Consider the following 27626-nt stretch of genomic DNA (forward strand, 5'->3'; position numbering starts at 1 on the left):
ATTTAACCTTTTGAGTACAGATTTGATGGCACATTCCACATCTGACCTTATGTGATGGGATCAAAACATAGACGTACAAAATACTTGTATAAAATTACCTTCGGACTATGTATAGTACTTATGTACGAGAGACATAAATTAATTTTGTGTTTAGCCTTGAGTCCCATCCCCAAGATAACTCATTATGCATATAAAAATATGGAAAGATTCTAAATCTTTCTGGTCCTAGGCATTTTGGATTAGGGAAACAACCTGTACCTAGGATGTTTTTGGACCCCCAAACTGTACTTTGCTGGAGTTCCACTAGGGGGTGTCATGGTAGGATGGCTTTATGTAATTTATTTCCTACAAATGTTAACTAGATTTTCCTAGGAGAAAGGGCCCTTTGTCACTAATCTTTGGAGTATGACAAAATCTAACAATCCTTAAGAAATAGGGAGCTACCTCTTTCCTCAACTGAGTGAGTTAAGTCCCGTGTTTTGATCCTGTAATTCCTGGGCTCAGATTAAAATGTGTTAATCTCATTTGGTTTATTTAGTGATTTCTTATCTCAGAAGTTAGTGTAGTAAGTTAGCTATTGAAATAACCATGCTCTCCTAATTTCTATCCACTGCCCTAGAAAGTTCTTTCAGCCTGGGAGCTCCATGAAAGCGTAATTAGAAAATAACTCAAAGGATGGATGCCTTTGATTCTTTCTTTGAAAATGTGAAGTAAGTAGGTGGCATTGGAAAATGTCCCTGTGTTGTGACTTAACACTCTGTTGAGATACCATTCTTGCAAATATAGGCTGGCAGAGCATGACCTCAGGATTTAGTCATGCTTACCTTGGCATACCTGGCTGACCAGTTTCAGTAACCTGGATTCCCAGGTTTTTGCGGGCTTAGCTATCCCCACTCCAAAGGGGCAGGCTTTTCACCCTCAGGGATGATAACATCTAATTGATAAGCTTTCCAAGTGTGGCCCATTCGTGAATTCCTTTTTCTTTTTCGCTTTATTTGTCAATTCTCTTAAATCTCAAGTTCATACCTGTCAGGGCCCATTTTCCTAAATGCTCTGAAACTAAAATTAAGTGAACAGCAGGGGAGAAAATGAATATCCCCTGGTAATGATCCTGAAACTTTCAACACAGCAGCAAATGCTGATAGAATGCTTAACGAGTAAGGGCAATTACTGGGAAACCTTGAGTGCTGTCACATTAGCCCCTTACAATGACAAGCCACTTAGAATGAATTCACATTTGGAAACAAAACATTACTTGGTCTGTGAAACTTTCAAAGATCACGCAAAGATGTGTGAAAGGTGACAGCAGTGCTAAACATGGTTCTTTGGTTTGGGAAAACAACAAGCATTTTTGCTTCGTGCATAAAATGTGAATTTTTTGCTTTTCCTTCAAATACCTTAGTCCTGGGATTTTTGAATATTAACAAGGTTCAGTTTCTTAGTGTTATTCTAAGCAATGAGGCTCAAAATAACACTTCCCAAATCTGTGTAACTGGGAAAATATTTGTAGTGTAAGTTACATAAACATGTATTTTGAGGACAAGTGAAACTTGAAATACAAAACCTAAATTTTCCCACCTGCAAATTGTAATTAAGATATCGCCCCCTACTGATTTTCAAGAATTTTTTAAGATGCAACACATGTACAATCTCTTGGGAAAGAAACATAAAGGTAAACAGTGTAATTGATTATCTAAAATACTTCTATACTGACTTGAAGTATTTTTACATTTCATTGACTCTTCAAGTATTTTGGGTTATGTTAACACGTAACAGTTGTTTTCTGACCTTAGTACAAAAGAACTGAAGAAAAGAATTAGGTGTTAACTGTAACACGGTCCAGCATCCTCTGGGATTCTGGAAGAGGGAGAGGCTTGTGAAACAACTGCTTAAGCAGCATGTGCCAAAGGCTTCCTCTGGTGGTTACATACTGGGTTTTAACCCAGAGTATGGTCTATGAAGAGGGCAGAGGATGGGCAGCTAGACACAGTAAGAACCAAGAACAGCAGGACGTTAAAGAAAGAAACAAAAAACAACCTAGTCAAAAATAGCACTTACAACCAAAATAGTTTGCAAATATATACTTAATAAGCCTTCTGTCTACTTACTGTACTTTTTATATAGCACTTAAATTTGCAAAGCCTCTTCATAAACACTCATCTTTCATTTGAGCCTTGCAGCAAGTTTGAATTAAGTAGAGCCATTCCTACTTTTACAGATAAAGCAGCAAACTCCAGAGAGATCATGGGACTTCTCTAAGGTCTTCTACAAGGACAGAAGGTGGTAGGACCCAGACTCTCAGCCTGGAACTCCAAGTTAGAACGCATAAAATAGTTAACCCAAGCTAAATGTTCAAAGCTTTTGGTACAGTGGATTTTCCTGTGAGTCACTTATGGGTTTTGCCCTGTGGGATCATGTAAGAATCTTCTAATGTGATTTTTTATTAGCATGGTAAGTTTAGCAATAACTGATTAACCCTAGCTTAATATCCCCAGAAAGTTTGCTCTATAAATTAGACATGCATGTAAAATTCTAGCTTGAAGAGCCAATGTCCCACTAGAATTTTATTACCAAAGCCCAGCTTCAGGTTTTCTTATACCTTTCTGTAATTCCTCACGGTCTATACTGGAGGAGGCCAACGTCTTGGAGAGTAAAATCCTTGATCACCCAGCTTCCTTCCTCTCTTCCTGATTTACTTGCCAGCATTGCTACTGGAGCACAAATGAAAAGGACTCTTTCACATGGGCAGATAAGCAAAGCTCTTTAATTACTTGGTACAGAATTTCAGTAACTCTGAGTTTCGTTTAGTTTGTTTTGTTAGCTTTGCTCCTCAAAAAATGTAAAAAAAAAAAATCTTTATTCTGTTACATAAGCATCTTATGGCTCAGCTTGCTCCGTAAGCCTTCTCTTTTAAAGTCCTAATCACGGATTTTCAAAGTTGTGCAGTTTTCACCACCTAATAATGTGCTGGAGCTTGTGGTCCGAGCTTCGGACTTATACAGAGGTAATCTTTTCCTAAGTGAGGTTTTCTTGTGGGCTTATCCGTGCGTGCAAGCTGTGGTCGAGTTGTCTAAAGGAAAGAGAAAGTGGAAGAGGCACTGAGGGGGCCAAGTCTACACTGGGCAGGCAAGCTTTCAGAGTTTATGGATAAAGGACAAAATGTTTGAAGTCTTTTGGGTCTCTTCGAGTCTCTTTGAGATCTTGTTCTAATGGGGATGGGGGCAGGCTAGTGCTGGAAATGGATTCAAGGCAAATATACATACAATTACCCACCGACACCCACAGTCACTTGTCCATACAAGGCAGTGGGGGCTCTTTACCCAATAATGGTGAAAGAACAGAGCTGGACAGAGTAAGTGCCCTTGCTTTGCTGGATAACTAGGAGAAATAGATTTTCAGGCACTTGACTCCATCTTGGCCAGTGTTCCAGAACAACAGCAGCAATGGCAGCACCTGGAAGCCAATTAGAAGGGCAGAGTCCTGGCCTCTTCCCAACCACTGATGCAGAATCTGCATTTGACCCATCCCAGGCACTCTCTGTGCTCATTAGCATTTGAACAGCTCTTCCATATTTTTTTTCCTTTCTGCTTTCTCAAACCCCCCCACCCTTTTTCCTAAACTAACTAGCCTTTTAGACTAGGAGTCTTATAGACTAGGCAAATGTGTTGTCATACACTCTAGACTGAGTGCCTGTGCGCCGTTTGTGTGTGTGTGTGTGTGTGTGTGTGTGTGTGTGTGTGTGTGTGTGTATGAGCACAGAAGTGCACATTCCATAGCATCCCAGTGTGCATGTGGAGGTCAGAGGAAAACTTCAGGAGTCCGTCCTACCCACCATCTCTTTGTCGTTCACCACTGCATATGCCAGGCTAGCTGGCCTTTAAGCTTCCAGGATTCTCCAGTCCCCATCTTCCATCTTGCCATAGGAGCACTAGGATTACAGGTGTGCAGTACTGGACCCAGCTTTACATAGGTTCTGGTGATTCAAACCAGAGTCCTTACACACAGCAAGCACTTTATCTACTAAGCCATTTCCACAGCCCAAGGTTTATTTATGTGCTTATTTCTTTTTGAGACAAAGTCTTGCTATTGTAACCTAGGTTAGCCTGGAACTGAGAATCTGCCTCAGTCTTTGGAGTACTGAAATTCCAGATACATGCCACCTAGCTATATTGATTTATTTAAATTCACATGCAAATCTAGTGTCTAAAAGGACAAGTTCAGGGCACCCTTGCTCCCTTGTTTCTCCGACTCCCTGCGCCCACTACTGTAAGCTTTGTGGCAGAAATGGAAGAGCCTTGTTCTTCCTGCCTAAAACTAAAATGACTTCTAACATGATTTGCTTGAAGGCAGGGACTTCACCTGTGCTACTGTGTGACCCCCAGCTCCCAACTCAGGGCCTGATAACTCTGTGTTCACTCAGCATTGTTGAATAACCAGAGGGGTATCTCACATATACTTGCTACAATTAAAAGAATGTCTTCTTAGTTTTCACAATTTAGTAATAGCATTTGAAGGAAGTTAGCCAGATTGTGAGTAGGTTGATTACCGCTGCCTTTTCTTACTTTTTAATGTTGTTCTTGGGTGAGGGGCATGGCTCAGTAGCAAAGCACTTACCTAGCATGCTTGAAACCCTGGAATTGAACTCTAGCACCACAAAAAATAAAAATCCTCTAATACTGTTCTTGTGTGCCCGGCTGTATCATCAGCATCATTGTCCTTAAAGAGATTTCTTAGTAGTAAAGTGATAATGTAAAACTTTCAAAACTAAAAGTGATGGGGCACTGAACACAAGTGTGTATTTTTTTTTTCAACTCAGTGTATTCCTAACCTAGAAAACTGTCATTACCATATGAAAATTAGAACTTAGGAAGAAATCATCCCTGTAGTAGATGGAACTTGCCTTGCTAATCGCCATGCTCCTTATAGAATGGCTTTTAGAAGGCGGGACTACCCTCACAGGACATTTCTCCCATCAGCTTGGTCCAGCTGCTACTGGCGTCTAATGAAGAGAGGCAAGAGATGCTGCCTCAGCATCTGGCAGTGCCCAGGACAGTCCCCAACACCACTAAACTTAACTGCAGGAAATGCAGTGGTCCTGAGAAGCTTTGTTCTATAGCACCAGAACCCAAACTGCTTCTTACTGTAATCGCCCACGGAATGTGCCCCAACACACCCCACACCCCACACCCAATGCCTGGTTCTCTTCCTTGGGAATTCTGGGATAGCTGGTGACATAAGGCCTGGACACCAGGAAAAAAATTTCCCAGGTGGTTCTAATGTACAAGATCTGAGAGCCTTTGATTTATAGCAAAAGCGGCTTCTATAATCTTTAAAGTTTGTTTGTTTATTTGTTTGTTTGTTTGTTTGTTTGTTTGAAACAGGTTCTCACTAGTAGCCCCAGCTGCCCTGGAACTCACTAAGGAGACCAGCCTGGCCTTGAACTAACAGAGTTCCATTTGGTATTGCTTACCGAGTGCTGGGATTAAAGTTCTTTAAGAAAGTCACAGTATTTATTTTTGTTTTTTCCATAACACCTAACTCAATATAGACACCATAGGCCCTCTTATATATTGACTCCTAAGGTATTATGGTACCTGTTTAAGAATAAAGTTTCAGGAGTAATTGCTTTGTTATATTATCTTTCATTAGGTAAAGAATTTAATTCTTTTAAAGACTTGCATTAAGCAAGCTAGGAAGCAGGGAAGAATTTGAACTATTTGCACTTGTGAATTACAGAGGCTGATGATCATGGGGCTTTGCTGGGCTGTGCCACCGCAATAGGGGCAAAGGTATCCTGTCACTTGCAGTGGCCTGAGCAGTGGCTAAGCTGTCATGCATGTACTTGTGCCTCACGGATGTGGTTCCTGGTCACTGGAGCAGAACCATAGCATCTGCCCTTTGGTTTCTGGGAAGGGATACAAGTGTGAGGCAAAACAAAGGGATTAAGGACAGTCTGCCACTTGGCAGGTGACTTGGCTGCAATTTTGTGGGTTATTTTCATTATTTCATAAAGAGTTATTAAATAGGGCGAGGGGGTCTGAGCCCAAGGGAGCTCTTCAACTTCTCCTTTGATCATCTAGGGACCCGTGTGAGGGAGGGGAGCAGGGGAACTAGCACTTCAAAACCTGTGTTCATGGTTTCTTTTAACACATAAAGCAGCCACAGCCTCAAGTAAAACAGAAAGCAACCATTTCTCACACAGAATTTGTAATTTTAATAAGAGGTATGAATGCAAGTTATATTATGTGAAAAGGTAGAACCACAACAACATATAAATATTTAATGAGTTAGTGCTTTACTGGTCACCAGATGCTGGCAGCTGGAGCAATGGACTCAATTCCTTGTTGAGTCATTTACAAGAGGCTTAGGCAAGGAATGCCTCAGTGTGAAGACCTGTTTGGGTAGGAACTGAAGAATGAATTAAAGAATTCTTGATCTAAATCATAAATTGTGACATTTTTGGACTAAAACCCTAAGACATCTCTTTTTGTCTCACAAATTAGTTCTATCCGGATACAGAGCAGAAGGCTAAGAAACTGGCAGTCAGGACTTGAGGGTTTCTAGATTCCAAAGACCAATGCACTCTGCTGGCAGATTGAGTTTGAAGTCACTTCATTTCTGATATTTCTGCATAGCAAGCCTTAAACTCTAAGGGAATGTTGGTATCTGAGTTGCTGCCTTGGGGTAGATTCATCCCGTCCTTTAACAGTGGGAAGACAAGTTAATGAAGCATTTATTTTTGCTGAATAACTAATGGTGTCATCATCTAGGTGTTCATTTGAAAAGCCGAACTCTTTTATTAGCTTCTTGGTTGCAGGGCAACTGTAGGAGTGTTCTTGTGCATGTGTGTTAAGTATTAACTGCCAGTGCTGTTCAAATGTTAAACCAGTCTCCATAGCCTTACAATAGTAAGTGTTTTAAAGGAATGTAAATGCAACATTGGTACAAATATGTCACCTATGATATATTCTTTAGTCTCTCTTCTGTACCTAAAGCAAATGTTTTGTCTCAATCTGATGGAAATGAAGATGTACATTGTGTTAAGGCTGGGAGAGTCGTTCAGGTCCCAGTGCCTTGGGGCTCTGTTGCATAATTAGTCAGAAGACCTTTCTGACTGCAAATGTACCCAAATGGGATAAGGAGCGCAGGCTATCATGCAGCTACATGAGCATCACAAATCCCTCTGTCAGCTTTATCAAAAATAAAGGCAGTACATTGCTAGAAAATACACGTTATCTCTCAACTAAAGATAATTTTGTAGTAAAGATTGTGTTTATCAAATAGCAATTGCCTCTGGCCAAAGTAAAAGCTCTAAAGTTTCATCATTGTACTTATTAATAGTAAACACATGCCTTTAAATCTGTAAAATTTAGAGTATTTATTCCTGTTACATAGGGTGTCACCATTTGTATTCTGTGTGCATATTAGTGATTTATCTATTAATCTTCATAACACACTTCACTGTTTTTCTGTTATCTTCAGAAGTTTTCACCAGGGACTGGGGAGATGGCTTATTGGTAAAGTGCTTGAGGGCCCAAGTTTGATCCCCAGCACTGACACTTGTAATCCTAGCACAGGGAAGGTGGATCCCAGACAGGTGGATCTCTGGAGCTTCCTGGCCAGCCAGTCTAACCTAACCACTGAGTCCCAGGTCCCAATGAGAGGCCCTGTCTCAAAAAACAAGGTTGGTGGCTCCTGAGGAAGGACACTTGAGGTTTCTCCAACCCACACATGTACATGTACATATGCATGTGCATCCCCACAAACACATGTATAAAAAAGTTTGCCCTATTGAATCTTAGTTTTCCAGGAGCAGTGACTGATGCCTTAGAGAGATGCCATAGTGGCCTTCTAAATAAACAGGAGAATATTTCTTTGTGATCCTGATACCTAAGTTACTCTGGTAGCAAACAGAATACAAACACAAGGAAATACATAAGCATTTCTGTGTACATAGTCTTTGCTCAGTAGATTCTTGATAGTATTCCTCCTCTTCCTCTTTCTCCTCTTCCTCCTCCTCCTCTTCCTCCTCTCTTCCTCCTCTTCTTTCTTCTTCTACCCCCTCAAGTTGCATATAATGCTGTCATTTGGAGACCTGAAAACCTTTATGTATGTTGACTTCTTAGTTCATTTCCCAGTCTAATATAATTTATGATCCAGATTGGAAATGAATTTCTACTCTTTTTTGAATGCTCAAGAGGCAAATACTTCAGAACAATTTTTTTAAAAGATGTCTTTTTTGAAATTGCTCACAGAATGGTCTTGCAAATGCACAAATAATATAATATGAAGCCTTTTCCTTGTGAGAGAAATTAATTAGTTAAATTAATCCCTTACTGTGTGTGAACCTGGGATAGCTTACAAATGTAGAAAGTGAATTCTGGGTGTTTCGCCTGCACCTCCAAGATGCAGTGCCTCTCAAAATTTCAGAAGTCAGCCTTTGCCAGGTCCCACATTTTTTTAGAGTCTCTTCTGTTGAACCTAATCTATCCTGACACCACAGCTGCAGGCTTCATGCTGCCCAGTGTGTCATTAAGAACACCAAGAGTAATCTGGATGTTGGGGCTGTTGGGAGTTAATTTGGCGTAAACCTAACTTTCAAAGATTTCTCAAGCTATGACATGCCGTGTCCCTTTGCAGCCACTTGCATTTCTGTTTAGGAAGGCCTTGCTCATATTGTAGATGTGACCTTTACAATTATCTTCCTGAGTGCCCGGTGCTTTGAAGAGGAACCCTAAAGATTTGTGCAGATATTAACCTGTTAGGCAGTTCTTTCAGGAATGTCAATGTTTATTCAAATATCCTTTCTTTTTCTCTTTCATTTTTTCTTTTTCTGTTTTAATCTCATTACCATCCCTCTTAGATGCTGGCAGACTGTAGTGTTGGAGTCTTACGATAAAATTAATCATAAGTAAAGTTCTGTCTTCACACTGCACAACCTGAGTCAGTTATTAAGAGTTTTCATTTCTACAAATGAGAACAAACCCTCCAACTCTAAATATGCTGAACCCTTTGATTCAAATAAGAGTTATTGGCATTGTGAGCCTCCGCCCATCAAGTCACTCAGCTTTTTCTGGTGAAGCACTCTGTTTTCTTTTCTGTTTTTTACACATGACAAGAAGACATAGCAAGTCAGACATAGTGGTCAGGATCTAGAAAAGCTTACCAACTACTGTGGGCATCAGGCAGCTAACAAATCTGACCCCGCTGCCTGAGAGCCACCATGACTGCTTACTAGCTGCTCATCTACACTATCCATCCCTGTAGTTGATTAACACAGCAGGCTTGTTGACCAGTGACTCATCCAAGTTGCCCCTTTCAGATCCCACATACAACACACACTCAAATTTGTGCCTTAGTCACTTAGACGTGTGTTTCAGATTTGCCCTGTATGTTCTTCTAACGACTCTTTGAGACAAAGTTAAAGATCATGAACCTTAGCGTGAACTGACTGGTGTCATGGTAACTGGCACTTCACCTTTTGCTGGTCCCCACCTCATACATGCTACAATATTTGTGCACATTAATAATTCATTGCAAAGTGCCAGATTTCTTTGTGCTGTCAAGCTGTGTCAAGGACAGAATATGCTGTGCTATCTCAGATGTCATCTACCAGACTGTTGAGGGCAAGAGTAATTAGAAAGGAAAACTATTCAGGTTACTTTGGAAAATTCCTAAAAATGCAGTGCTTTCTAGTCACCCATTTACAGTATCTTTCTCACAAAGTAATAAAGTGTTGATCAAAGTTTATTTAATACGGGACTCGGAGCTGAGGTAAGAGTTTGCTTATGGCATACTATAATTGCCCACATGCATTCAGGGAGCAAGGAAATGATTAACAGCTCCAGTGTGCAGTCACACGTACTAGGCTGCAGCAGAGGCCAGGAGCATAGGCTTCAGGGATACCTAGCAATCCTGGTGTGGGTGCTCTTATCCCAGGCTTGCCTCTACTTAGTGCAGAGTAGGGATCAGTGAGGGTTTGAGGTAAATGCTGGAAACCTGCAAGCTGATAGTGTGACTTTAGCTGGTTTCACCTTTACCTCTTGGTTTCTTCAATAGCATGGTTGTCATAGGTATTGTCAGGAGTTGGTGTAGTAATTGTAGCATCACCTATGGTTGGAAACTTCCTAAATTAAGAGTATGAGCCTGTGCCTTAAAAGGTAAAATAAACAAAGGCATTTGATTTCCTTTGTGCAGTGGGCCAGGTTTATTCTTGATTAGACAAAGAAATCCTGTTTTAAACTGAGCATAGACCCACTCTCTCTAAAGAAAGCTTCATATCTGAATAAAACAAAGTCTTTCCTGTCATGTTACTAGCCACTTGAAAAACTTTGGGGAACAGTGTGTTTGTAATGTACACATAAAGACCTTAGTTATTCAGCCACGTTTGTATTCTTTTATTTCTATTTGTATCCTCCGCCCCCAACAAAGCTAGTAGCTTTAATTCTCTTCTCAACAGCTTTGCAGGTGGGGTGGGGTGGGGTGGGGTGGAGGACACCAGAGCAAAATTAGACCCAAATTGCATTGTGTTTTCAGGATATGTAGCACAGCACCCTGCTGATGTGAAAGGTAAACTAGAGCTGGTTTACAGCTAATATACAGGTGAGTATATAAATTCTGCTTACAGATAGGAGTGGGACCAGCTCCTGCTTCACTCATTACTGCTTAGCCAGAACATGGCATAGTATCTTCGCATAATAGATGTTCAAAAATTACTTGTCAAATGCACATTTTAATACCACCAGACTCATTCCAAGGAGGAAGGGACATTAGTCAGTTTCAAACTTCGCAAGGAATTGAAGTTGAAACATAGTTGTGAACTTGTTAATCTTCTATCAACTGCCTTTGTTTTGTACTGGGGATCTAGGTTGGTTGTCTAACACCTGTAGACAGAACCATGAATCTGGGACACTGTAGACAGGACCATAAATCATCCAAGTACTCATTAGAATCTTACCTACTCTGGTCTTTTGAGTTTTCAGTGAGCCAGCTGTCTGACACTGGCCAGATAAGCAAGCAGGCCAATACTTCAAATTTGTCAGATAGCCAAGTTCTTACTGGTGTTTTAGATTATATTTAATTTCTTAGGATTTAATATAAAGTCCTTATACTTACCTATATAAAGAACTTTTGAAATAAAAAGATAAAAGGGTACTAAATGTGTCCCTGTCTTTCAACACTAAGCCACAATATACACAGTTCCCTAATATAGAATAGTTTGGCTTAAGATCTTTTGACTGTAGTTTAAAAATCTCAATACATTCAGTAAGAAGCATACTTTCAGTTTTGATCTCTCCCCAACCTAGTATTAGGTAATATGATCAATCAACTCTCAGTGCCTTTCTGTAGAACACATTTGAGATGGGTCAGGATAAGCAGCACTATTCAGTAGATTTGGCATATTAAATTAATGACATTTGCAACATATGGGGACATAACCCCATCGTACATCTTTAGAAATGGTCTCTGATGAACATTAAGAATAAATTTTCTAGGAGCTAGGGAGATGGATCAGTTGGTAAAGTGCATGCTGCATAAGCATGACCTGAGTACAGATCCCCAGCACCCACAACAGAAGCCAGACATGGGGGCGTATGTCTGATTCTAGAGGTAAAGACAGATGGATCCCTGGATGGATCTAGCCAATCGGTAAGCTCTGGGTTCATTGAGAAATCCTGTCTCAAAAAAATAAGGTGGAGGGCTGGAGAGATGACTCAGTGGTTAAGAGCATTCACTCTTACAGAGGACCCAGGTTCAATTTCCAGCACCCAATGGTCTGTAACTCCAGTTCCAGGGGATCTCATGCCCTCTTCTGACCTCCTCGGGCATTGCACAACACATGTGCATGTACACATAGGAAGGCTATACACCCATACACATAAATTTTTTTTAAATAATATATTTTAAAAATTAAGATGGAGAAGTAGAGGAAGACACCCAATGTTGACCATTGGCTTACACACACACACCCATGTGCTGTGTACCCACACATACACATGGACACACAAAATGTTTGCTTACACTTAAAAATTTTTTTAAATATTATTTTTATTTTGCATATATGAGTGTATTGCCTGTGTGTATGTAAGTGCACCTGTGTCGTGCAATGCCCGTGGAGGTCAGAAGAGGACTTTGGATCCCCTGGAATTGGAGTTAGGGGCAGTTGTTAGCTGCCATGTGGGTTCTGGGAATTGAACCCAGGTCCTCTGCAAGAGCAGCCAGTGCTCTTAATCACTGAGCCATCTCTCCAGCCCCAAACACGCAAAAATTTTTAAATGAGCAAAGCTAATAAGCTTTATACTTTTTAAGTACTCTACAAACATTAATCTTAACTAGATACTTAGACGATGTAGAGACTCTTACAGACTTGATTACTTAAGGTTAGTTTAGTTTGGAATATGTATGCTCCTTTGAAAATGGCTTTATTTCAGTTCTGTGTTATAATAACTGCAAGTAAGTTCTGTAGCCTGAAACTGAGCCTATAAATGACGTGAAATACCAATTCTTTTTGGGTATCAGATGGACCAAAATAATAACTAATGGCATAATTGCCCTGTTACTGTTTGCTACAAAGAAACACAATGGACTTGAAACACTGGTGTTTCTGACAGCACTGATGTGTTGGGCCCATGCACTTCAAGAGCCTACAGGCTTTCCTCTGCAGCCCCTGTCACAGTGGAGCGATTCTGTCCCAGTATTTGAAAGATTGATTGTGTCTCCCAGCTTGTCTGAGATATCTAGACAAATAGGTATAAAAAAATAAAAACCCTGTGTAAAATATATAATGATATGTTAAAGTGAATGGTGTGGACTATACATCTTCAAGAAATGTAGATAAAGTTAAACTGGTCTAGAATAATACTAGACAGCCTGACCCAGGGCTGTACTTCAGTGTTGTGCTTACTACATGAGGCTCTAGGTCTAATCCCCAATACCACCCACGAAAGGCCAAAGTACCTTTATTAAAGAAGTACTGGATTTTTTTAATTTAGAAATTTATTTTATTTAATCCATAAGCTGTGTAGCTTTAGTTTTAAAAATAAAAAATAAAAAATAAAAACAGTGAAATCAAGACACTATTTCAAAGTCTAGGTTCTTCCAGCCTTCCAGATGTAAGAGCTCTTAGTTCCCAGAGATTTTCTCTCTTTTTCCTTTTCCTTTCTCTTACTTGAGTCTTACACCCGTGTAAATTATGCTTCCAACCTTGTATGGTTTGTAAGCTTGCCCAGAAGTGAGACCACTGCTGGAAGTTGCACGGTGTAAATGAATATTTTAATGCCACAAGCTTTCCTGTTGCCTATGGAGTCTCTGCTAAGATTGGGATTCAAGCTCTATAGAGAAACACTTCTGGCATTTTTAAAAATTAAAAAATAAATTAGTAAGACCAAATTAATAGAGATTCCAGTGATGTAATTAATAAAACAGTTCAAAATCACTTAAAAACTATAAAAGGGGCTGGAGAGATGGCTCAGCAGTTAAGAGCACTGATTGCTCTTGCAGAGGACCTGGTTTGGTTCCCAGCACCTATATGGCAGCTAAAAACCGTCTGTAATTCCAGTTCCAAGGGAACTGACCTCCATGGGCATTGAATGACAAGAGCACACTTAAATACATGCAGGCAAAACATGCATACACATAATAAAAATAAATTTTAAAAATCAACTATAGAAATGCATAATAATATCCTCATTTGGGTTATACAAAACAGGAATGAGGGGAGATGAGAATAAGCATGGCACAGGTTCCAGCAAGGAGATCCAGACAGGTGGGATGTGAGTTGGGGGATAGGGTGCTATGTGATGACCCCAGACAGACTGGGGAAGACACTGAGACACTTGACAAAGATTCATCTGGCTTCCATGAATTGGAGTGTGGAAAACTTCAGAATTAATGGGATCACTGTTTTTGATCTTGTGTGCACAAAAGTTATCCTAACACACTAGAAATTCATGCTTAGACTCTGTGATACCTTAGCCAGGAAACATCTAAGAAGGAATGCAACTTTTCTTCAAGTCTGCTGTGTAGTGTTTTGTTTTTTAACTTCATAAATCACAGGGAGCAGTGCTGGCAATAGACCATAACTCAACAGTAGACAGATTGCTCTTTGCTGCTTTCTTTTAAGAAGCAGGTTATAAAACTGTTGGGAGCCTAGTAGACTAGCTAATAGATCATCTTAAGCAATTTGAAGGATTTTTTGGTTGGTGTTTAAATACAGCCTTGTATTTTGAAGACAGGAGTTGGGAGGGGAAAGGGAGTTTAGTGTAGAAGTCAGTGCCTCCTCTGATTTTGCCCATGAACCTACCCTGTAGCCTGCCATCCTGAGTGGTTGGGCTTCTGCCTTTGTGGGAGAGGCTCTCCAGGCACCCTACAATGGAGTGCGAGCCTTCAGAATGCTACACGTTTCCAGCAGTGCAGCATTCACATTGTGGTATGTTTTCTCATTAAAATGGTCCTGTGCTTTAATGGTTTCTAGCTCCTAAAATACCTCACCTCTACTTTGGTAGTCTACTTTGATGTCACCTTGGGTGCGGCAGCAGAGGGCTAGAATGGATCTTCATTCACGGCTCTCTATGGACATGTGGCCATAAGAAAAATGTCAATCTGAGGCACCTGCTGGTGGATAAGCTGGCATCCCTCACAGACCAGGACACGGCTGCACAGAAGTGTCATGAGCATAAAAAGGCCCCTGACCCAGGAGTGGTCCTGATTAGCAGATCACTAGCGCTTGAAAGGTGATAAAGAGCCTTCTACTAATGACTTTCTTTTCATCTCTGATCATCATCCCCCAAAGCTCTTGTGTTACAGCCTTGTTGGTCACGGCTTATAATAGGCTTGCCATGCCGATGATACGGTACTAAGTTAACTAGATACTTAAAGGAGCTTCTCTTTTTGATAAACATAAGGTATTTCTAAATGAATGGGAAATGTGATTTTGTACGGCTCAGAGTTTGCTCTGTGATCCTGGGTTTTAGAGGAAATGTGGAATGTCAGTTCTAAAGCTTGCATCTTACTTTTCTTTCAGACCACTAAGGCCTTTCTTCCGACAATGCTGGAGATTAATCATGGCCATATTGTGACAGTTGCAAGTTCCCTGGGCTTGTTCAGCACTGCTGGAGTTGAGGTTTGTCAGATGTAAAGTGTTTCCTTTGTCGACTCAGTTCATCTTGCAATGAACATATCACAAGAGGACTTGTTACCACACCTTCCTAAAGGCTGCCAACAAGACCAGATGTGGAGAAGAAAGCTCCCCTTTCTACCCTAAAATTACCATTGCCAGTTCAACAAATTATCAGTAGCATAGAAGTAGATGGACCAGTCCTCAGGGTACCCATTTTCATTAGCAGTCTTGCTTGGTGGTGGAAGGCACAGAGTCAAGAATGGGCCCACAAAGTGACATGGCAGTGCCAAGAGAAGCAGATATTGAGGCCAGAGAGTCACTTTCTGTTTTGGCCAACGAGCCACAAGTACACTGCCTGCTGCTAGCTCAGCTGCTAGCTCATCAGATGAAGTGCTTCTGGCCAGTGGCAGGTGCTCTGTAATTCTGTAGATCTGGGCTTCATCAAGCCCTGTTGAAATTAGAAAGCATCTGTACATACATTGTTCTGCACTATTTGTCCTACAGATGCCTAGAAAATTGAAAACATCACTCCATGCAAATATGTAAATGTTTCTGTATCATATACCCTTAAGTTCTAGTTCAAGTTCACAAGATGTGGTGGTTATTTTCATTTGAATGTCAGATCATAATAACTTATAGCCTAAGCTAGACTTGTCTTTGTTCTTCTTGCATTAATTTAAACAAACAGGTTTTTCGGTCTCCTTCACTAAACAAGAGCCCATTTGTAAATTTTCCAGGCACTTCAAAGGGAAGCTCTCTGCACTGTTCACTCCAGCCTGTTAGCTTTCATAGACTCCTTTGTGGTGACTTCCCCCGAAGTAATATGATATTTAGTTGATGTGGCAAAAAGTGTTCATCTGTTTTTGTAGTTGCTTTGAAAATATTATTTCTGCACTGAACCACATCAGATATATGTCTCTTAAAACAGCTCCCTTTTCTTTGCTTGGTTCCCTATAACCTTTTGTAACAAACATCTAACTAAGCAGGACCAAGGGAGCTTCAGGTTGGTTGGGGACTTGGGCATATACTTAACATTTCTGTTCTCTTTCCTCTAACTCAGGATTACTGTGCCAGTAAATTTGGAGTTGTAGGTTTTCATGAATCTCTGAGCCATGAACTAAAGGCTGCTGAAAAGGATGGAATTAAAACAACCTTGGTTTGCCCTTACCTTGTAGATACAGGCATGTTTAGAGGCTGCCGAATCAGGTCAGTGGAAACCTGTCTTATTATTGATACAACATTAGGAGGATGTATAGAATTGGTCTTCAAAGAGTCAGCCTTGTACTTTAACTGTCACCTGACAGTAAACCTTAGCTGAGTATGGAGCCGCACATCTGTGATCCCACAGTACTTCCTGGGAGAGACAGGAAGATTGATGCAAGTTTGAAACCAGGCTGGTCTACATAGTAAGTTCCAGGCCAAAAGAAAAGTCCTTAATGTGATTTTAATTTGGAAATGAAGCAATGTCACTGTCAAAGAGGACTAGCATGTCTTTCATCTACTAAAGACTGACTATCAGACTCCAGATTTGGAAGCTTCTTTTTTTTTTTTTCAGCAAGTGTATATAGCTAGATTCATCCTAATGGGATGAGAACCATTTAGATTTACTGAAAATGAAATGAAATGAAATATCCACACACACTTAGGAAGGAGTCATGTGAAAATGTAAACATCAGGTTTGACCTAATGCAGCTCAGCAGAGTAAACACAGCAGGAGGATGCTTGTGAAGACATGCTGGCTTGGGTGAATTTGCAAGGCAAAGGACAATGGTCCAGCTAGTTACCTGTTGGTTAGGGGCTGTTCTTTACACATACTGAGCTAGACGAGTGATAGAGTAGGTGGAGGGTACTTTGAGTCATTCCAGCCTGCAGCTGGCACCATGACTGGACTGAGAAATTAACTCTAGGGCCTAGAGATGTGGCTCAGTGTTGGAGCATGTGGTTAGCATGTGCCAGACCCTGGATTTGATCCTCAGCACCAAAAGGAAAGAAAAAAGAGAGAGAAAACAAATCAGAACTCTAGCTTTCCCTCTTGCTTTTGTGTGTACCACCAGCCTGTGTGCCTGTGCCATTGTTAGCTTGGTTTAGCATAGGAACCAGTTGCCAAGGTCCTCACGAGCTCCATTTGCTGTTTGGTACAGTGGCACATACAGGGTTCCAAAGCTGTGCTGCTACAACAAAGAATAAAAAGAAGTGGCATTGTTGTATATTTAACATGTAACTTCATAAATTAACACGAAGGTAGGAGTCTGTGCTTCAGATACTCCTGGGCATATACCTTAGCTGTCCCCAGCCAGTGTTTAAAAGTGTAGTGCTGACAGTTACTTCACTAGAAAAGGTTATGTCCATGTCTACACACACTTATTTTAGCCACATCTAATAAAAGCTGATTCTCTTGTTGAAGTTTAGTGTTTGTGTTGACAAGTACTTCCTTTTTCTATTCAAAGAAAATAGAATAATTTGAATGTATCTTGTAAGACATCTCAACAACCGTAATTTCCCCATTTTACAGTAAAGTCATCCAATTTTGCTTATTTTCTCCTAATTTATTTACTAGATGATCAAATAAAATGCGTTTATCTAGGAAAATTTGGTGTCTAAAAAAGAAACCACCATAAAAGAAACAAAATGTGGCAGATGTGATGGCACATGCCTTTAATCCCAGCACTTAAGAAGTGCAATCAGACAGATCTCTGTGAGACTGAGGCCAGCCTGGTCTCCATAGGGAGCTCCAGGCTAGCTGGGGTTACAGGAAGACCCTGTCTCAAAAAGACAAAAATGGAGAAAACAAGAGAAAAAAATGTACCCCAAATCTTGTCCCTCAGATAATATCTTGGTGTTCTTGACGTGTCCGTCTTCTTCTTGTGCTGATTCTTAATTTCATTTTTTGAACATTTAATTTTCAGGAAGGAGATTGAGTCCTTTTTGCCCCCTCTGAAGCCTGATTACTGCGTGAAGCAGGCTATGAGGGCCATACTCACTGACCAGCCCATGATCTGCACCCCCCGCCTCATGTACATCGTGACCTTCATGAAGAGGTAATGGAGGGCCCCTGCCCTGCCTGCCCCAGACCTGAATGAGCACAAGCCTTGCCATTTCCTAATTGTGCCTTTCCTTTCCAGCATCCTTCCTTTTGAAGCAGTTGTGTGCATGTATCGGTTCCTCGGAGCGGACAAGTGTATGTATCCCTTTATTGCTCAAAGAAAGCAGGCCACAAACAATAATGAAGCGAAAAATGGAATCTAAGAGTCTTTGTATGGAGTGCCATTTCTATCAGAAGACAAACAGGATGGTTCAGTCCGCGCACATTAGCAGTACTGACATTCTCTGGATTCTAACCCCATGTTGACTTTTTTTTCTAATCAACTTTTTTAAAAAAATAATAATAAAGCATAAATTAACTGACCTAGAATACTTGGGAAGTGTGAGCTTAGGTTGTTGCCAACGGGATCTTTTTAGACAGAACCCTAAAACCGAGTCCAAACCTTACACAAGCACTATGTAACATCTTTGGGCTATCATTATTTCTTTAATGAACAGAAAGTCTAGAAATGTTAATTGCAGTATGTTTCATGTGTATGATTTTTCTGAATTCCCACAGAGTTCATTCATTCTTGTCATGAGTCTGACTAACTGACATCCTTACACCTTCAAGGACTCAGAGTGCTGTATTTTGTTGTGTTCTGGGTTCCCTTCTGCGATCCTGGGTGGCTTGTTCATGATCTCCATGTTTTTAGCTCTTTTAAAGAGGAAGTTTTCAACCTCCATCAGTTTGAGTCAGTGCTGAATAGCACAGTGAAGGCCATCAGCTCTTTTTTAAACTTGCAATGACTAAAATATTAGTTGGTTTCTAAATTTAATCTATGAAATACTTGGCTAAGTGTCTAGAGACCTGATGACCCAAACAATTATGTTTTCTACCATGGATTTTGCTGCATATAGAAAGTGTCCTTTCCTTGGGGAGCTGCTGCATTCATGTTCATGGGTGGACTGTCATCTAGAAAGCATAGCAGCTCTGCAAAGGAACAGTTTCTGAGAATGGGAATTTCTGCATTAAAAAGTCCCCATATTTGTGCCAACTCTGATTAGTGACAGGGACAAATTTTACAGTATAGAGTATGTGTGGAAAGGGTAAAGATTCCTTTGAAAGATTATTCACATTGTAGAACAGCAAATGACATTTTTACAGTATTTTTTTGTAAAGCAAACTATTTTGTGCCTTGAATTTGGTATATGTGTATTAGTGAAACATTGTAAAAGTGAATTTCTACCTCTGTATCTAAATGTGCACCATCCACTTGTAAATTACTATGAACTATTATGTGATTGCCTTTTTTTTTTAGAATGTCTTGTTTAAATAGTGACCAATGTTTAATGCTATTAAAATAAGCCAACTTTTACTAATTGGGAAGTTTTATAAAGGATTGATTAATTAAACTTAAAGGATTAACTTACATAACTGTGTGATTGTTAGTTGACAACAACATTGTGAGGAAAATTATTGTGGGTTGCTTTTGTTTCTCCCCATGCCCTATCTTGATTTAGTCAAAGAAAAATGTTTGAATGGAATACCATTTGGGAACAAATAAAAAGCATGGGTGTGGTACCTTGTACTCCAGTCTCCAGTGTTAACATCTGCCTACAGTAGGTAGTTCATTAAGAGCTTGCTTATAGGGCTGGAAAGATGGCCCAGTGGTTAAGAGCATTTTCTGCTTTTCCAGAGAGCCAGAGTTCAAGTCCTAGCACCCACATGAGGTGACTCACAACCACCTATATGGCTGCAAGGGATCCAGTGCTGCCTTCTGCCTTCTAAGGGTATCCATACACATGCACACATGAATACAAATAAATCTAAAAGAGAATCAAAGAGCTTGCTTACAATGGGGAAGCAGAAAGAGTCACATTGCTTGTGTTATTTGGCTGTGCTGCTGTTCAAGGATCCCACATTCAGGAAAGATCCTGGCTCACAGCTGATACTCTCAATGCTGGTCTTAAGGAAGAGCTTCATTGTGTGTTTGAACTTCTCTTTATAACCACACCTTGAGGGCATTGTAACAGTGGAGACATAGGCTGCCACTTAATTTTCAATTGTGGATTTAAATAAGTGCTTTGAGATATTGTCATGACTGTGGAGTTGGGACAGCTGTGTTCAGGATATCCAGATCTCTTCCCAGCTAGCCTGGAGCACACAAAAAACATCCCAGAGAAATCCAATTTAATGGCCCAGATACCCACCTTAAAGCCAAGAAAGCTCTTCTTCACTTTTAATTTTGTCTTCATGTGTTGAAATAATCTATTTCTATTTTTGTTTTTTGGGTTTTTGGTTGTTGTTATTGTTGTTTTTGCCCTTATAAAGTGGTCCATCTCCAAGTTCAATAAACCTAATTCATTTAACTTTTTTGTCTTTCATTCCTGTGTCCCAGCCCAATTTAATTACTTCTGGCTCTCTTGAATGCTGTTCAGAATGTCTTTCCCATAGTTACCTACCAGAGTTTGGAAGGGGATAGTGTTCACACAAGTTAAGGACTGCAGGAGACCTACATGCTGTGTCTTCACCTAGTACCATATTCTTAGTGCGATGTTCCTTTGCTGACTAGTGTGTGTCTGTGTTGTTTTCCCTAAAAGTGAAATCTCTTCTGGTCAAGCCTACAGATATTTGTATGATCACCTTTGTGATTGCAAGGTTATTTCTCTGGCGGGTTAATCTTCTATACCCAAGCCCACCCCCACCCACCATTCCTTTTGTGCCCCCTGTACCCCGACACCTTGACAGTAGTGCTGGCCATGAGTTCTCTTTTCTATCATCTGGCCTGCTCGTGTGAGTGCCCAGGGCCACCAGGCACAAGGCTGATCCCCTGGGGGAGCCCCACTTCAGTCTCCAGCCAGCACTAGCTCTAGTGTCTCTAACCTTTCAACCAGTTTAATGAATGATAATTATATTGAGTAGGACCCAGAAATCAAAAGTTCTGAAGCCAGCAAGATAAACTCCAACTATTGTCACTCCCTTGGATCTACTGGGTCTGCTGCTCTGTCACAAAAGATTAGATTAGCTTGACAGGATTGAACTACATAAACCCAGGCTGGTTTTGAGTATGGAGTGTGTGTGTGTGTGTGTGTGTGAAAGTATCCTGTGGCCTTGAAAGGCTATACCTTTCAAACTTTTCCCAAATTGAAAAAAGTTATATGCTTTTTCAAAGAATTTTTTCTAACTACCAGAAAGAATTCTAAATTGATGTTGACCCAGATCTTGGAAATTGGCTTTTGCTTGCAATCAGTGGGGGTAGGGGGGAGGCAGGTAGTTCTTTCTGTGCCAGATGCATTGCCTGCATCTGATTACAAGAAGAATGGGGAAAGCAATGCTGTAAAGGGCCAGAAGTGGCCCAGGGCTCAGGTCCAGGGGCACAGAGGCCACGTGCATCCACAGATAGTAGATGCACCAGGCACCTGATCCCAGGACTCAGGTAGCTTGCAGCTAATCCCAGTACCTTTGTGTCCATGTGCCACAAGTCCCAAAGTATAGTGAGGTCTCAGCAAGATGGGAAGGGGATGTGGCAGCTTACAGAGCCTGGAATTTGGTGACATAGCCAGTGGAACTTGGGCATCCCAGGGAACAGATTCTCAGGAAAGCCCCAGAAGGCAACAGATTACACTCATTGTGGCTAAAACATAAAAAAAATATGAAGGAAAGGGCTCCTACTGCCTAAGAAGTCATCATCTCTATTCTAGAAGAGGACTGACTCCTTTAAGGCAGATGCTGCAATAGGCTGATGGCAACTGGCCTACAAGAAGGGTAGCCCTGAAAATAGAGAACTGGGGCTGAACTGCACAGCCTGTGAGCTCAGAGGACAGAAAAACACATTACCCAAGGTGTTTTCAGTGGGAAGAACAGAATCCACAAACAGTTCATTTTCAAAATGTTACATTTGGGACTGGGCCTGGTGGTACAGGTCTATCATCTCAGCTATTCAGCAGGGAAGTTGAGGCAGGAGGATCAAAAGTTCCAGGCTTGTCTGGGCTACAGAGTAAGTAAGTTCAAGGCCAGTCTAGGCAACTTTGTGAGACCCTGTCTCAAAGTTTTTAAATGGCTGGGGAAACAGCTCACTTGTAGAAAACTTGACTAGCACAAGCAAGGACCTAACTTCAATCCTTAGACCTGAAAAGAAGAAAAGTATTCTTTGGGATATGGCCTACAGCTGGACATTGGGCCCTGTCCCCGCTCCTTTCTAAAGGAGGTTGGTGCTGGAATTCTGTAGTTGCCTGTATAGAAGCTGTGAAGTGAACAAACCCAGAAAGGAAGAAGTGACAGAATAAGAAGAGATCCAGAGACCCAACTTGGGACAGTTGAGGGAACTTCACCTGAAGTCATAAAAGCTGAGAGATTCGGGGCTGGAAAGAAGGCTCAGTGGTTAAGAGCACTGACTGCTCTTACATAGGACCTGGGTTCAATTCCCAGCATCCACATGGCGACTAACAACCGTCCATAACTCCAATTCCAGGGGAACTGACCTCCACAGGCATTGCACGATGCCGGTGTACTTATGCACATGCGGGCAATACACTCAAACATATAAAAATAATAAATAAAATTTTTTTAAAAAAGCTGAGGGATGGAGATTAGGAAGAAAACTCTCTCCCAAGGAGAAAACAGACTAGAAACAATACAGTCTTCTGCCTAGCCCCAGTCTCCAGCCTGAGTCACACTTCAGAAACTTCAGTCTGCCCCAAGAAAAAGAGTCTGTGTGGCCAGCCCTGGGGCAGAAGCCCACAAGGTGAAGGGCAGTGTTAACAGAGCACATGGTGCCTCTAACCTTGCACTTGGGTTTCTAGTAACTGAATCCATTGCTAAAATACCAAAGGAAAATTTCTTCCTAAGAGAAACCTGGAAACTGTTGTGCTTTGGCAATTTTGTTTGCTTGGCCTCAGAAGCATGAATTGCTTAAATGTGCAGGCAGTGTTTCATGAGAACCCTGGGGGAAAACAAAGTACATTTCAAGTATCACCAAATGGATGCATGTTGGTTTAAATGCATTCTCTTTATGTGCCAAAACATGAGACAGGGCCAGTTTCTATCAGTCTGCTCACAGTGATGGCCTGCTATCTGGTCCCTGAAGCATTGAATTCCCTGGGGTGCCAAAAACTGCTGCAGGGGGAGCCCCGATCGAGATGGACGTGCCTGCCTTCCAGTGAATGCCAAGGTAGAGTGCATGGCCTTGGTTCAGCTCCTACTTACACTAACTCTCCTGAGTTTGCAGTCCCACATTACTTAGCAATGACAAAGCACTTAAATATTCCATGATTCTCTTGTCTCTTCTAGAAAACTGAAGGATGCATGGCCCCACAGCTGGGAGAATCCTGCTGACCAAGTGAGTATATCTCATTTACCTTGCTCCATTTCCAGAGAGAAGTTACATAATGTCTTCCAGGAGCTCTTAACAACCTTTTTAGCTGTGACTGCTGAAACCTTTGTTCCCATGTACCAAAAGCAAGAGTCTTGATTAGCAAGAAAAACAAAGCATCTTCAGCCCAGATTTGAAGCCTGAAGTTTTGCTGTCAAAGTGATTGAAACCATGCTGCAGGGAGAGCTGTGCGTGCCTTGCAGCCATGAAAAATGCCCTTTTGCCTTGCCCACACATCCTGGGTGGTCCCCTTAGGGAGGAGCTGGATGGAGCCTAACTCCTCCATTTCAGCCTTCCCCCTGAGCATGTGCTGTCTACTAGGCAAGGTAGTAGTCCTGGCTCTGACACAGATACACATTGTGTATCCACAGGACAGCATCCTGTAGTTTCTGTGCAGGAGCTCAGCAGTGTAGACCAAATCATGTCCTCCCCCAAAATGCAAGACGGCCTGGAAATGTACCCTTATTTGGAAGTAAGGTCTCTGCAGATGGAACAAGATACTGGATCAGAGTGGTTCCAAATTCAGTCACTGATCACTGTCTTCACACAGAAGGCAGAGGTTGTAGCCCTTTGAGTAGAGTGCTTTCCTAGCACATAAAGGCCTGGATTCCATCCTTAACGCCCCATTACATGTGTCACCTTGGGGTGGAGGAAGGAAGATCAGAAGTTCAAGGCCAGCCTCTGCTATGTAGTGAGTTGGAAGCCAGCCTAGGATATATGATACCTTGTCACAAAGAAGAGAGAGCAAAGGGGAGGAGAGAGAAAGGGGGGGGAGAGAACAAGGAGAAGTAACAATAGAGTTAGAGGTTTGAGTGCCATAGCTATTAACAGAAATACCAAGGATTTATACCTATACCAGGAGCTAGGAAGGGGGTATAGAGTACTCTCCTGCTGAGCTTCCAAAAAAGAACCAACCCTGCTGACAGCTTGGTTTCAGATGTCCAACCTCCAGAACAGTGAGAGTATATTTCTATTATTTTTGCAGTACCGGGAATGGAACTCACTCAGTGCTCTGTCACTGAGCTACACCACTGGTCTGATTTTTTTTTTTTTTTTTTTTTTTTTTTTTTTTTTTGGTACTTTTGAGACAGAGTCTCCCTATAGCCTCCACTGTCCTGGAACTCACTATGTAGACCAGGCTGGCCTCGAACTCACATAGATCTGCCTGCCTCTGCCTCCCAAGTGCTGGGACTAAAGGCATGTGCCACCACACCTGGCTCTGGCCTGATTTTTAAAATTTGTTTTTGTTTTATGTGTATGAGTGTTTTGCTTGAATGCATGTAAATGTATCACATGCACACAATGCCCATGGATTGGGAACTGAACCCCGGTCTTCTATAAGAATAGCCAGTGCTTTCAGGGACTGGAGAGATGGCTCAGCAGCTAAGAGCACCAGCTGCTCTTGCACAGGACCGGGGTTCAATTCCTAGTACCCACGTGGCAGCTAAACCATCTGTAACTCCAGTTCCAGGGGAATCCAGCACCCTCTTCTGACCTCTGTGAGCACTGCACAACACGGGTACACTTGAACACATGCAGGCAATACACTCATACACATAAAATAAAAATAATATTTTTTTAAAAAGAGTAAGCAGTGTTTTTAACCACAGAGCCATTTCTCCAAATCCCCCCACTCCTAGTCTGACTTATTTTAAGGCACCCAGTTTGTGATACTTTCTTACTGCAGACTTAGCAACCTCACTGTTTGCTGTCAAACAGCTTGTGTTCAAATGTTCTGCCTGTCCCTGACCTGATGTACTGGCCTGTCTCTTAGCCTCCCTATATTTCAGTTCCCTCATGTATGAACTAGGAATGACAATGGACCTTATATCAAGAGACAGGAGCAGATATGCAGAACTCACTTGAATGGGATGCCTTTCATACCTTGTAAGTGTTCAGTAGATTGAACTAGGATGGAATATAGAAGCTACCATTACTTAACTTTTTTAAAAAAGATTTTATTTTTATTTTATGTGTATGAGTGTTTTCCCTGCATGGATGTAAGTGAATCTGTGTTATGAAATGCCTGCAGAGGCAAGAAGAAGGCATCAGATCTCCTGTAACTAAAGTTAAAGATGGGTGTTAGCTGCTATGTAGGGCCTAGGAACTGAACCTGAATCCTCTGGAAGAGCAGTAAGTGTTCTTAATGGCTGAGCCATCTCTCCAGCTCCCTCAGCTTTTATCTGCAAAAGAGCAACTGCGCATGTTCACCCTAACAACAATGGGGAGAGAAAAGAAGAGTAGTCACACCCTAGTCCCTGTTTCTAGTATCATTTTGTGTTTCTAGCCACACTTCCTCATTCTCTGACACAGCCTGGGTATCCTTACAATTCAGTCCAATTTCTGCCATTCCCCAGAATGAGCTCAGACACCACAGGTAAGGGGTTCGGTCCCATAACACTGTCCCTACTTCAGATGCCAGCCCCAAATGGGGTCCCCATTTGGGCCTACCCACTTAGATGACTACAAATTTAGAAGCTCCTATAACTCCACTCAGGGTTAATAATTCCCTAGAATAAGTCAGAACTCAGGAAAAACACTGTGGTATTTCCCTTTTCTCAAGGAAGAATGCAGATGAATAGCCAGATAGAAGATGCACAGGGCCAAGTGCGTAGAAAGCGGTATAGAGCTCCACAAACCCCTTCCCCGAACTCCAGTGTGTTCAACAACCTAGAGCTCCCCAAACCTCTCTATTCAAGAGGGGTTCTTTTGAATACCGGTTTTCATTTGTTTGCTCTGCTCTGTTCTGGTTTTTGTTTTGTTTTGAGACAGGCAAGGTACTGCTGTTCCTATAGCCTGGAGGCTGGCTTCAAATTTGTTGTATAGCCAAGGCTAGTCTTGAATTCCTGATCATCAGGCCTTCATCTCCAGAGCACTAAGGTTCTAGGCCTGTATCACTGCACCCAGCTGTTCCAGAGATTGTATCTGAGTTTTTACTATGTAGAAATAGTTAATCAGATCATTGGCTACTGAGGGATGAATTCCATCTCTGTCTCCTCCACCCTGCCTAGAGGAGGGTATTTGAAAATTCCCATCACCTCTTAGAGGAAACTTTTGTAAGCATTCAACTGTGTTACCTCATTAGCACAGATTTATTTATGATTGAAAGAGGCTCCTTAATAATAAGAGACATTTTGGGGGCTAGAGAAATGGCTCAGTGGTTAAGAGTGTGCATTGTCCTTAAAGAAGACCTAAGTTCAGTTCTCAGCACCCATATGGGGCATCTTACAATCACCTGTAACTCTGGTTCCAGGGGGATCTAATACCTCTGGCCTCTATGGGCACCAGAACTCACATGCAGAGACACATACACATACACATAATTAAAAATTCTGTCCTCCTCAGGCATTGCACAACACGAATGCACTTACCTGCATGCAGGCAACACATTCATACACATAAAATAAAAATATAATAATAATAATAATAATAATAATAATAATAATGCCTTTTTCACTCCCTGGCCATCTTGGCCGCTGCTTTTGGTTGGGGCCATGCACACCTAAGGCAGGAAGATGGTAGCCACAAAAAAGATGAAAAAGTCTCTGGAGTCGATCAACTCTAGGCTCCAGCTTGTTATGAAAAGCAGAAAGTACGTGCTGGGGTACAAGCAGACTCTGAAGGTGATCAGACAGGGCAAGGCCAGAGTGGTCATCCTCACCAACAACTGCCCAGCTTTAAGGAAATCTGAAATAGAATACTATGCCATGTTAGCCAAAACTGGTGTCCATCACTACAGTGACAATAATATATATTGAATTGGGCACAGCATGCAGAAAATACTACAGAGTCTGTACATTAGCTCTCATTGATCTAGGTGATTCTGGTATTATTAGAAGCATGCCAGACCAGACTAGTAAAAAGTAAACCTGGAAAGTTTTTCTTTAATAAAAACTTAGCAGAACTTGTTTTAAAAATAAATAAATAAAAAATAAGGGGCTGGAGAGATGGCTCAACAGTTAAGAGCACTGACTGCTCTTCCAGAGAACCCTGGCTCAATTCTCAACACCCACATGGTGACTAACAGTGTTCATAACTCCAGTTCCAGGGGATGACACCCTCTTCTGGTCTCCACAGGCATTGTACACAAGTGGTTCACTTACATCCATGCA

General features: G+C 41.5%; 1 protein-coding gene and 1 pseudogene across 1 annotated transcript in view; both read left to right on the forward strand.

Annotated features, from left to right (window-relative positions):
* Positions 1 to 20512, forward strand: part of Rdh10 (retinol dehydrogenase 10) — a 31442-nt gene extending 10930 nt beyond the window's left edge. The window contains exons 3-6 of the mRNA XM_008848888.2: positions 15023 to 15121; positions 16179 to 16324; positions 18025 to 18156; positions 18241 to 20512. Coding sequence (XP_008847110.1) covers positions 15023 to 15121; positions 16179 to 16324; positions 18025 to 18156; positions 18241 to 18364 — 501 coding nt within the window. The 3' untranslated portion in view covers positions 18365 to 20512. The remainder of the gene's footprint in view (positions 1 to 15022; positions 15122 to 16178; positions 16325 to 18024; positions 18157 to 18240) is intronic.
* Positions 20513 to 27029: 6517 nt separating this feature from the next.
* On the forward strand, positions 27030 to 27381 carry LOC108491596 (annotated as a pseudogene).
* The last annotated feature ends 245 nt before the right edge of the window (positions 27382 to 27626 follow it).

This window comes from Nannospalax galili, unplaced genomic scaffold (assembly GCF_000622305.1).
Source record: "Nannospalax galili isolate Female #2095 unplaced genomic scaffold, S.galili_v1.0 scaffold102, whole genome shotgun sequence".
In the NCBI taxonomy this organism is placed as follows: Eukaryota; Metazoa; Chordata; class Mammalia; order Rodentia; family Spalacidae; genus Nannospalax; species Nannospalax galili.